Consider the following 12,218-nt stretch of genomic DNA (forward strand, 5'->3'; position numbering starts at 1 on the left):
AAAAAAAAAAAAAAAAAAAAAAAGAATCCAAGTCAGTGAAAATGCAAGACTGCCAATGTTAACCAGAAGTGGTAAGGGAAGAAGAAAAGCCAAAATGCTTCAAATGGAAACAAAAACTATAGCAACAGCACAATTCCACTAAAGACGTGATTAGATATTCTTAATACTGAGAAGCACAAATTCTTCCAATAAAAAAATAAAGTGAAAACTTGAAAATTCAGATTTTGCTAATGTATTATGTATCCAATGGACTGGATTAGGAGTAATTCTACCACCAAATAGGAGATTATAATCTACTTTGATGATATTATAGAACTTAAAATACGATACAAATGTTCTCACTAAGGCTGGCTGAGAGGAAAAAAAAAAAAAAAAATCTAGGTGTTACTTATTACGATGTAGTTTAAGGGAAAACCAACTAGCTTGTCCATACAAGCAAGCCCCACATTACAGGAACAGGGGCAGCGAAAGCCAAAATTCTGTGCATGGAATAAAATCTTCCTGCAGGGTATCTGTTACCATAGAAGTTAATATTCCCAACCGAGGCCTCACTTTTGTTTTTTTCTTTCTTCAGTGACCACAGCACTATATTTAATGAACTGGAAGTTACATGCCTGTAGGTTTAAATAAATCAAAGACAACATGAATTTATATTAGCATGAATCAGCATCACGATCAACTATAAAAGCCTCCCTCCTTCTTGCTTCTTCCTAACTCATGACTTCCTTTTACATCAATAAATCAGAAAGCAAAGACAACCTTTATCATGGTAACGAAACCCAAGTGCTATTTGGGGAAAACTGAGAGGCGGCTAGGGAGAGAAGCTTCTGGAGAGACCTCAAGGCCACTGCAGAGCAGGAGAAACAGATTCAGGAACATCCTCTGGGCAAGAACAGCTGAGGACTGTGCTGTGGATCCACAACAGAAAGTCCTTTTGGTTCGCACACAGCCCCCCTTGCCCCTGTCACATGCCAGAGAGCGTGCCGGCCCCGAGCGGACAAAAGCTGCCACACTTCGTGTTGGACTTTTTAAAAATCACCCCTCTTACAAAAACAAAAAGTCACAGCAGCATAGTGCTTGGGCTGGATCCTAAACTCACAAAACCAAGCCCCTCCTGCCTGCCACTATCCACGGCCACCTGCGAGGCTGCAGCATTTCCCCTTGGTCGACCTGAAGGGTGTCCCTGGTGTCTAATTATTACAACAGACAAAATGAGACGTCACCCTAACCTGAAGCTGTTTTACTGTCCGAAGCCACAAAACCTTTATTGCTGCCACCCTTCTAAGCCGTCACCTCACTGTATTCTGTGTGAAAGTGCTCTGCCACCACCCTTCCCCCCTCCCCACACACTTTCTCTCCCCAACTCTGTTGAAAATCTGTTTACCAGCATGCACAAGAACATCAGCCTGGACACTTCAGTCACAAGACACAATCCCTTGGCCGACTACCTTTTCTTTCCTCCCTCCGCCCCACTTGCCCACCCCCTCCCCGGCCCCCTGCTTCCTCTTTCTTCCCTGCTGGATCATTTACTTGCCCTCCTGGCCCGAAAGCCCCATGCTGTGCGGGTACCGAGCCAGAGACCCTGGGGAGAGAGTTTTTCAGGGTCACATGAACACAAGCACGCCTTTGAGAGAAAGGCTTCTGAGGGGCAAAGCCAGAGGCAGAAGCGAAGCCAGTTCCTTCTTGCACGGCCTGCCTACTAGGGCCGAGGCCCACTCACCCATCAGTGGAAATAGCAGGAGGCAGCTCGTGCTCGAAAGAACACAGGCTTTGTGTGAAGCAAGACACGCCCTGCCTGGCCACCGCCACTTCCTGGCCATGTGACCAGTAGCTACAGACCCACCAAATGACTGCTTCCTCAATTTTAACACGACGCCTGCGTTAATTATTCTGAGGATAAAAAGGAGATGAGGTATGTAGACCATAATGAGAGAACCCATAACAGATATGCTATGGTGCATCTCAGAAATCTGCCCAAGGTTTTTTTAAAAAGGTTTTTTAGAGTTAAGTTACTTTTTGGTTCCAGAAAACCACCAGCTGATGCTGTTTTAAAATTGCAAGCTAAGACTCAGTTGTGATAGCACTGATCGTTTCTGGTGTTTTTGGACAACACGTGACCACTCTCTGTTTACAAGATTTTCATATGCTAGAAGGGAATGTATTCAGGGATACGTTAAATACAGCAGAAACAGAGGTAGCTGAGAACACGTACTCACCAGGTGATATCGGCCGGCTAGAACTGGGAGAAGGTGTGTAAGGAATCGGGCTGGACACAGTGCGAGGTCTTAATCCTTGTGCAGACATCTCGTTAAAGTACCTAAGAGGAGTGCAGGAGATGGTTAGAGCCGCCTGTGTTCCAGTAGTTCCTAAGAAAGCTCCTATGAGAAAATGTTTGGGGTTCACATCTTGAGGTCAAACTCCTGAATGTTTAGAAATCAAAGCTGCAGTGAGGAGACATGTATAATATGGACCCCAGAGCCATGCTGTTCCACTGCTTGGCAAAGCTCTCTCCCCAGGGGCACAGGTGAGGGAATCCGGGGTGTTTTCGCTCAGGATGGAGGCCTGGTGACAGAGCTGCGTCATGCAACAGAGAGGACCAGGCTTTTCTCCATCACACTATAGCTATGTAGACATTCACCACCACTGTCCCAAGAATGAGACAAATCCACGTTCTAGTGGCTACCTGTAAACTGTTACTTGAAAGGCAAAACCAAACAAGCCCTCTGAGACGCATATCATCGAATTGGAGATAATGTGATCCCGTGAAATGGATGTCAATTGTCTACAAGGCAGGCCTTGCTTAACAGTCACGTGTTCAAATGCAGAACGTGGAATATAATAAATGACACATGGGCTGAGCACCTCTGCAGGTCATGCCGTGCCGGGTCTGACTTATTACTGGATTCGGAAGTCACATCAGGCCGCACTTTGTGAACAAGCACAGAGAGCTGATGAGGAGGAATCTCTGCTTGAGAGACTCCCTAATAAGCGATCCTTCCCAGGCCTTCTGGCCAAAGGAAGGAACGGCCACATGTGCAGGCGTTTCTATCCCAGGAAACATCTCAGCCCTGATATGCAACCAGTTCACGTGAGGAACTTTTAACACAGGTATTCCTATGCTAGTTTATTCAACTCGAAGAAAACCAGACTCCCAAGGTTTTTTTTTTTCTTTCTTTCTTTGCTGTACGCGGGCCTCTCACTGTTGTGGCCTCTCTCCCATTGCGGAGCACAGGCTCCAGACGCGCAGGCTCAGCGGCCACGGCTCACGGGCCCAGCTGCTCCGCGGCATGTGGGATCTTCCCGGAGCAGGGCACGAACCCGCGTCCCCTGCATCGGCAGGCGGACTCTCAACCACTGCGCCACCAGGGAAGCCCTAGACTCCCAAGTTTGGCATGCACCTCTCAACGAGCTACCTACCACCAATTCTTCCTACTCTCTTTAGCATGGCCCACCACAGTGCCACCAGACTGGACCTCTTGTATTCTGCAGCCAGTGGGGTGGCTAAGACCGCCTCTTGGTCTTTAAGGAATGAAACACACTTGTAGATGTCTCAAGTGTCTGACTATTTTCTTCCTCCCAAATCTGACATCATCATTCCCAGTAGAGAGAGCAGATGTCTTTATTCAACAGCTGTACTCTACCTGGGATAATCTGACCTAGAAAGGTAAGGCAAACCTTCTGGAGTGAATACCAGTTCTGGAAAAAAAAAAAAAAAATCTGGAAAGCCTGAAGTACCACAGTCAGAGAAACTGTCCCTCAGAGTATGTCGTAATCAAAATCAAGCACAGGGTTGTGTGTGTGTTAATACATGCTCTGCTCCATGTCTTAAGGTAGTTAAAAAAGTAGTTAATAAGTTATCTACTATTGTAGCTTATGTTTTCAATGAAATGGTTTTAGGAGGATAAGAGTTTCAGAAAGAACGAGACACTGTCAGAAGCAGATCAGTGAAATTCAGAGTTAAGGGTGACAGTTTTATGATATAAACTTCTGAGAAAGAATCCTCTTCATTCTTTTCAAAGGAGGAAGATATTTTTTTAAAAAACAGATCTAAGTCTGTTTTTTATAAAGTTTTTTAAATTATAAAAGTAGATCAGGAATTCTCTGGTGGTCCAATGGTTAGGACTCTGTGCTCTCACTGCTGAGGGCCTGGGTTCCATCCCTGATCGGTGAACTAAGACCTTGCAAGCTGTGCGGCGCAGCCAAAAAAAAAAAAGACTAGATCTTCATTATAGAAAAATTTGCATTTTTCATGAAACGATAAGACCACAGCAAATACTGTCCACAGCAAATTAATCAAAAGCCCCTCCCTGGTGGCACAGTGGTTGAGAGTCCGCCTGCCGATGCAGGGGACACAGGTTCATGCCCCAGTCCGGGAAGATCCCACGGGCCGCGGAGCGGCGGGGCCCGTGAGCCATGGCCGCTGAGCCTGCGCATCCGGAGCCTGTGCTCCGCGATGGGAGAGGCCACAGCAGTGAGAGGAAGACTCCAGAGGCTGGAATAAAAAAAAAAAAAAAAAAAAAGCCTTGTTAGCCCTCTGGATCTATTCAATAAGAGAAACAGAGTGCTGATCTGCTAACACTGCCCACATGCGTTCAAACAACATGCTCTGGCCTCGACAGCCTGTACTAGTCCTCACAGCCGTTGGCAGACCCTCGTCTGAGGCACTGGCTGCCCAGCCCAGGTGGATGTTGCTTATCTTAACGATCACCTCACTCCCAAGCACAGAGGAGGAGGGCAGGTGGGGAACGAAAGGAAAATCTGGGTGAGCAAGGAGAACTGAGCCGTGTCCTCTAGTTAACCCAAGGATGCCTCTCTTATGCCGGCCCATTTCCCAGAGGGACAGTGAGGGGACTTGATATTGAGACCTGAGCAGACAAATGCACTGCGTGAGTTCTATTTTTGAAAAGCAGCTGCAAAAAGGTTGAAAAGTTACCAAGTGTGGTAAACCAAAGCCTCTGGCTTTCAACAACTTCCACCCACCCCGCCGTGGACTCTTTCGCCCCCTGGATGTATTTGCTTCCTCAGGCTGTACCGCGCACCACCTGCTCACCTGTACCTAGGGATTGAGATATGCGCCCACGGTCCAGGATGGGACGATTCAACGACACCTGCAAACGCTGCCTCCGGACACAAAACCCGCCTCCATGTCTGTCCCACTGAGTAATTTGGGAAAGGCCATTTTTTGTGTGTCTTTTTGTGTTTAAGGAGGACAGTCTAACTTCCTCATTTATCCCATTCTCAGCATCCACACTGAGGCCACAGTATTCATCATCACAATAAATAAACGTCCCTGCCATCTGCTGCCTCATCTTACAGGAGGTGAAGAGGGGCTGGAGCCTGGGCTGCTGTTGTTTTCCCGAGGCTCGTGAGACATGCACGCACCTTTCATCATCCATCTCTAAGCTGGACTCGCTCTCGGAGAGCTGCCGACAGAGGGCCTCTCTTCTCTCCATCTCCCTCTGCAGCTTCCTCTGCAGCCTCAGATTCTCTTCCCTCATGTGGCGTTCCTCCTCCAGATACTGCGCCATTTTCTCGGAATCTGAAAAGCCAGAGTTCTCAATTAAACCACGGTCCGTGGTCAAAAAGATGGTGGTCCAGCTCCTGTGCCACAGACCAAGAAGTGCTGAAAGACAGCCATTCTCACTCTCCCACACACAGATGAGATCTGGATTTCAAGTTTATCCCAGGTACCAAGGGTGACCCACGATTTGCATTTAGAAGAACATACGAAAAGCAGTGCTGTCAGGTTAGGCATCTTCCATCCTGCTTCCCTGCCTTCTAAAGTGCTTTATTTAGAGGAAGGAATGCTGGAGCTACGTGTGGCCTCAGCAGCTCCCAGAGCTCCCTCTATACTGCTGGAGCGGAGAGGGAAAGGGGTCCAGCTGGGGAAACAGACTCAGCCCACGGGCTCCCCTCCAGGCACTAGTTCTGCTGCCTGTCAACTCCAGACACAGCGAGGTAGGTCACCTATGGGAGCACACCCATGGGTCACACTTGTTAGCACACCCCCCAGTGCACCGGGAGGTGCGGCGGGAGGGAGCGGTTTGCACACAGAGAACCAGTGTACTCAACGTGCTAGGTAACAGTTATAAATCTTTTTATAAAACTAGAAACTGACATAACAAGCAACTTTAGATCAATATTTCACATCAGTCTAGTTTTTGGTGTCTGTGTTACTGTTTCCTGACTTACGCACAGTCTTTCGGAGTCAAACAGCAGGTAAAGACATACATGCAGCCAGGATCACCATGCTTATGACAAATACCCCTTCCTTGGGAGCTGCCCCATATGCGGAGAGGTCTCTGCTACAGCGCCGGCCAGAGCTAACCAGCCCCAGGGCGAGACGCTGGACCCAGGCTAAACCAGCCAGATCATCCTTCCTGCGAATCTGAAATGGGGAACTGATACCTTCCGGGGACTCTGGAATCTCGTTCTGCTGAGTTGCCTGGACCCACTGTAACCCCTGCCCTTCTGAGTGACTCTGTGCAGGACTCTGTGGCGCCCTCTAGCGTCCTTCCAGGCAAAGGGAAAACATGACCCTCCCAGCTGTCCCGGTTCACCTCAGACACAACGTGTTGTCACTAAGTATCTTGAATACTTATCTTGGTATCTTGAATATCCTTATTTCAGAAATTCAAATGAAAATACCAAAATTATTAAACACTATATTCCTGGACCGTTTTCAATCTAACCAGAAACCCTGCTGTCTAATCCAGATGCAAAAATCACTTTAATGGAAGGCATGCTGGGAAAATACTTACAAAGTACACTTTTAATATAAATGATTTAAGTTATTTCATCCCAAATATGTCAGCAGAAGGAATTTTTCACTTGCTCTACAGGCATTGCTACATTGGCCTCTTGGAGTATCTACTGTTTCTAGACGAGAGGGACAGTTGTCGGAGGAGGCTGCCTTTCTTTTCCATAAATAGGAACGCTTCGCAGAACTGAGGATTCATGAGGCTTTGAGAATAATTACTTAAGAGGAAACACTGTCTTTCAAAGAAAATGGCAATCCTCTAGCATCTGGGGAAACCAGCAGGGGGATCCTTCAACAATAAGCTACCGACAAGAACATCAGTCACCAGGGGTGATGGCTGAAAAGACCTCCTGGCAGTCTGGCAATTAACCCAGAAGCTGGAGGCACCGAGAAGGCACCAGGCCCACAGCCTCTGGGAGTGAGAGACCCAGGCACAGATGGCTGACGCCGTAGCATTCCTTGGGTGCCCTCTGCTGGCTACCGACTTCAAAGGACCATAGATTTACTCTCAGGAGTCTTCCTCTTTCTCCCACAGAGAGCTCCCTAGGACTCAGGGTCCAGAGGTTATGTTGCCCCCATCTTCAGCCATCTCACAGCAGTTAGTCAAAGATAGTGTCAACTGAGGGTGACTTACAGACAGTCTCCCAAGAGACGAGTCCTACCTGATCCCAAGGTGGCCTGTACCTTTTAAATTCCCTTTCAGGTTTATGGCTAGAAAATACTAGCCATATTGGATGGGGTGCCCAGACTCCATCCGAACCACTTAAATCAGAATCCCCGAGGATGAAGCCTCTCCACTGTCTACCAAAAACTCCCCAGGGGACTCTAATGTCAGTCGAGAGCTACTGGGAGAGCGATTCAAGTTCAGACACAGCTGGACTTGGGGGAGAGGGACCAAGTGCCCCAGGAGCTTTCAAAGTGCACAAGGTGATCCAACCGAAGGAGGCAGAGGCAGGTGGATGAGGAAAGCCATTAACTCATACTCTACACCCAACCCAAAGCTACTGTGTGCAGCTAAGTGCCACGGCTTTCCCTGTCCTCACAGAATCCAAACAGCACTTTGCAGAAGCCTCTGTTGACATCCGCAGTCTCTCCTGAGACCAAACAGTACAGTAGGAAGGAAGTAGAGGAAATAAGATATTCTTCCCAAATTTCTTCTAAAAATGTTGTCTGGGGAACAACAAGGCAAGTATATACAAGAAAGAAAAATATAAACTGACAGCAGTGGAAAGAGTTCAGAAAGGTGCTACGAGACCTGTGTCTGTCCAACACGGCAAAAACTCAAAAAGTATCCTAACCTAAAGCAACTAATATTTGAGAACTCCTTGATTTGTTTTCACAGAATACACATCCATTATGGTTCTCAAGCCGGGGTACATACCAGAATCACCTCTATTTAAAAAAATACAGAGGACCAGGATCCACCCCTAGAGTAAAAGCCCAGAACCCTGGATGGGGTTAGACAGGACAGTATACTCCCGAAGATGTCTGCATCCTAATCCCTGGAGCCCGTGTCCAGGTTGCCTTCCATGGCAAAAGAGACTTGCAGGTGTGATTAAATTAAGGACCTTGAGATGGGAACTCATCCTGGATTATCTGGCTGGGCCCGATGCAATCAGAGTCCTTACACAGGGAAGGCAGGAGGGTCAGAGGGAAAAGATGTGACAAGAAGCAGAGGTGGGAGTGGTACCAATGCAAAGCAGTCATGAGCCAGAGAATGCAGACAACCTCCAGAAGCTGGAACAAGCAAGGACACGGATTCTCCCTTAGAGCCTTTTACAGGGAACCAGCCCTGCTGACACCTTGATTTTAGCCCAGTGAGACCTACTTTGAACGCAGGCCTCCAAAAAACGTGATATAATAAATTTGTGTTGTTTTAAATCACTAAGTTTGTGCTCATTTGTTAACAGCAGCAACAGGAAACTGAACACACTGTGTACTTCTTAAAGGCTCCCAGGAGAACCTTGATGCACCCATCCCAGATGCACTACTGCACTAGAACTTGAAATCAACTTCGGAGAAGAAAACATAAAGATAAAAAGCACTGAAATTTTAAATGCACATTTCATCTGACTCAGCAAATCCACGCCGTGGAATTTACCCTGAAGGTGTTCGTGCACAGGTATCAAACGTTTGTACACAGATGTTCGCTATGGTTGTAGCATCACCACCCAAAGGGGTCTGTTGGTAAGGGATGAGTTAAATAAGTTACAGTGTATCCATACACTCAAATACTACAGAGCCTTTAACAGGGGGAGTGGACTCCCCTGGCAGTCCAGTGGTTAAGACTCCGTGCTTCCAAAGCACAGGGCGCGGGTTCAATTCCTGGTCAGGGAACTAGGATCCCACGTGCCGGACGGTGCGGCCAAAAGATTCAAAAAAAAAGGGGGGCAGTGGGGAGTAAGGCAGCTCCGTATATACTGGCAGGGAAAAAACTGTAAGACATAGTGAGTGAAAAGAAAAATGCAAAAGGGTATGTTCATTGTGCTACTATTTGTATAAAAGAAGTCTATACAGGGCTTCCCTGGTGGTGCAGTGGTTGAGAGTCCGCCTGCCGATGCAGGGGACACGGGTTCGTGCCCCGGTCCGGGAAGATCCCACATGCCGCAGAGCGGCTGGGCCCGTGAGCCATGGTCCCTGAGCCTGCGCGTTCGGAGCCTGTGCGCCACAATGGGAGAGGCCACAACAGTGAGAGGCCCGTGTACCGCAAAAAAAAAAAGTCTATACACACACACCTGAAGAATATATTAAAAATATGTTAATTGTGAGAACTGGGCAGCTGGGGATCAGGGATGAAAGGGAGACGTATTTTGCCCCTGCATACCTTTCACTGTATTATCTATTCAAATAAGTTGAACGGCCTAAGAACAAAAACAGAAGAAACCCAAGTGAATGCAGAGTGACATAATCAAGTGTCCAGAAATTAGTTCCTTTGATTTCCAAAAATAAAAAGGAGAAATTTCAAAAGCATTTATTCCTCAACCACCATGAACAATCGTTAGCTGAGGCCAAATTTCAGTAGTAAAGAAGATAAATACTATTCTCTGCCTAATGCCCCCAAAGTACACTGAGGTCTCCTGCATTGCTTCTGTTAGCACCATCCGAGAGGTGAACACCAGGGAGAAGGTTAGAAATGGTACCTGATATAAAACAGATAACTAATGGGGACCTACTGTATAGCACAGGGAACTCTACTCAGTATTATGTAACCACCTTATACAGAAAAAGAATCCAAAAAAAAAGAGTGGATATATGTATATGAATAACTGATTCACTTTGCTGTACCACAGAAACTAACACAACACTGTAAATCAACTATACGCCAATAAAAATTTATTAAAAAAAAAAAAAAAAAAAGAAAGAAAGAGTACCTCTGATTCTGGACCATCCAGAAATTATGTGATTTTCTAGAAGTATTCTTAACTATTTGCCCTGCCCTACTGTAATTTTTTAAAAAATAATCTATTCCAGGATGACAGACATATAAATATGTACTAGCAATGAAACACAATATGAATTTGATTTATACAAATTCAACAGTAAACATAGGTAAAACTCTATACTTGGTAAGTGGATTAATTCTGTGGACAGATGACCAGTGACACCAAGGCTACGTACGCTGTAACTGGGCAGCTCTCAGTTGCTTCTTCAGCCTCTCCACCTCATTCTTTAAAAACCTGATGTGTCGCATCATGTTTTCTGGAGAGTCGATCTCCATGGAGATGTCTCTAGGCGATGGGGGAGCGGACACCGGCTGGTCTAATTTCTCCTGCAGGATTCTTCATTGAAAAGAAAATTCCAACAATGAAAAACAGTTTGCCTTTAAAACATAAAACGTTGATTTGATGCTCACCATCGTCTATTTAAAAAATACATGAATAAGTTCTCAGCAATCAGAAAAATAAATAAAAGACAAAAACAACAAATTCTAGCCGGGGGGTTTAACAGCATGCCCATGTTAATCGCCAAAATTCATTGAATTGTTTGACTCCTGTGCCCATTTTCCATCAACTTCTGGTCGCCCTTACCTGACAATCAAGTCAAAGGGCAGAGCTGAAGGAGCCACCTTCCTTTTTCTCCTTTCAAACGGCCACTGGTAATAAAGCCTTACTGAAGAAAAAGTCTGTAACACTGGCTTCTGATTATCATGCCGGAATACACGGGGCAATCAGAATGATCCACTGACTAAATGGTCCACGTGCTTGGGTTGGAGGGAACGGCGACACTGGAGGAATCTCCTCTCAAGGCTTTCAGTTGAACCTTACAGACTATGACTCTCCTTGGAGAGTGACATCATGTAAAGAGACTGACTTCTCAACTCCCCTCCTGAAAAACCAATCTGGAAGGTATGGCAAACTGGACTGAAGGCCCTTTGCTTCTGGCCACAGCAAAGGTAAAAAGAGTTTAAAAAAAAAAAAAAAAATGTACTGGGTTAATAACTGGTGGTGCCACCTTCTCTACCAATTATCATTATTTTGAAGCACATAAAACATGAATATTCTACAAAGTGACAATTTCATAATGTTCGATGCAATAATTTGGTACTTATATATATAAAACCTCCCACTGCTTTTTAAAAAGGAAGACAGAGTGGCAACAGACCTCTCTGCCCCTTTTATAAGCTGCTGGGAAGTTTCTGGTTTAGTTTGGTTTTCACCTTTTTACCTTTGAGTTTACCCAAGTGCAAACTGTGAATTACCTTCAGGCCTTGTTGAGAAAACGAGTAGGTTAAATATTGTAATGGTCCCTCCATCTATTATATGAAATAATTTTTCAAGCTTCCATTTATCAGCACTACTGTAATAAGGCAAAACACAGCTGATTCAACTACTGCTTGCATAATTCCGTAGAGATATACCTCAGATTGTCAGTTTTCTTAAGCCTGTGGTATGGCTCTATGTTGCAAATCTTGAGATGAACTCAATTAATGGATGTTTATCCAAACCAAGTACTTATGGCAAATGTCTCTGGTTAGCAAACAGAAGATCGTGGTGAAATAGATGAATGAATATTTTCAAGGAGCTCCCTTTCTACACCCAGACACACATCCCACCCACAGAACCTCCTGCCATTATTCAAGCTCCGCCCCACCCACCCCAAAGCACACAGTACTTACATCTAAGGGCCCAACCGGATCTTGCACACAGGGGTTCAAGAAATATGTGTGCTGAGTATTCCATATCCATGTATATACATTTAACACCAAGAACCCTAACCTTAAATATGTACCAGTATTTCTTTATAGCAAGTCTTAAAACACACAGATGATCATTCTTCTATCAAAATCCCAGCCTTTCTAATGAAGTACCTTCTAGAGATGTGTGATAATTCACAGTACCCAGCACATATCCTAAGCACTTCAGAAAATGAATGGGGAAGCCAGTTCAATTAGGTAAAAGGAAGTGACCAACAGGAGGACAGGCTATCAACATTTTTTTCCACTTGTCAAATTAAAACG

At 45.7% G+C, this 12,218-nt stretch overlaps 1 protein-coding gene across 1 annotated transcript in view; it reads right to left on the reverse strand.

Annotated features, from left to right (window-relative positions):
• The window catches only part of CCDC6 (coiled-coil domain containing 6), a 110,885-nt gene that overhangs the window by 10,283 nt on the left and 88,384 nt on the right, over positions 1 to 12,218 (reverse strand). The window contains exons 5-7 of the mRNA XM_007471544.1: positions 10,379 to 10,539; positions 5,383 to 5,539; positions 2,217 to 2,317 (exon numbers count right to left, since the gene is read on the reverse strand). Coding sequence (XP_007471606.1) covers positions 2,217 to 2,317; positions 5,383 to 5,539; positions 10,379 to 10,539 — 419 coding nt within the window. The remainder of the gene's footprint in view (positions 1 to 2,216; positions 2,318 to 5,382; positions 5,540 to 10,378; positions 10,540 to 12,218) is intronic.

This window comes from Lipotes vexillifer, unplaced genomic scaffold (genome assembly GCF_000442215.2).
Source record: "Lipotes vexillifer unplaced genomic scaffold, Lipotes_vexillifer_v1.1 scaffold638, whole genome shotgun sequence".
NCBI classification, from domain to species: Eukaryota; Metazoa; Chordata; class Mammalia; order Artiodactyla; family Lipotidae; genus Lipotes; species Lipotes vexillifer.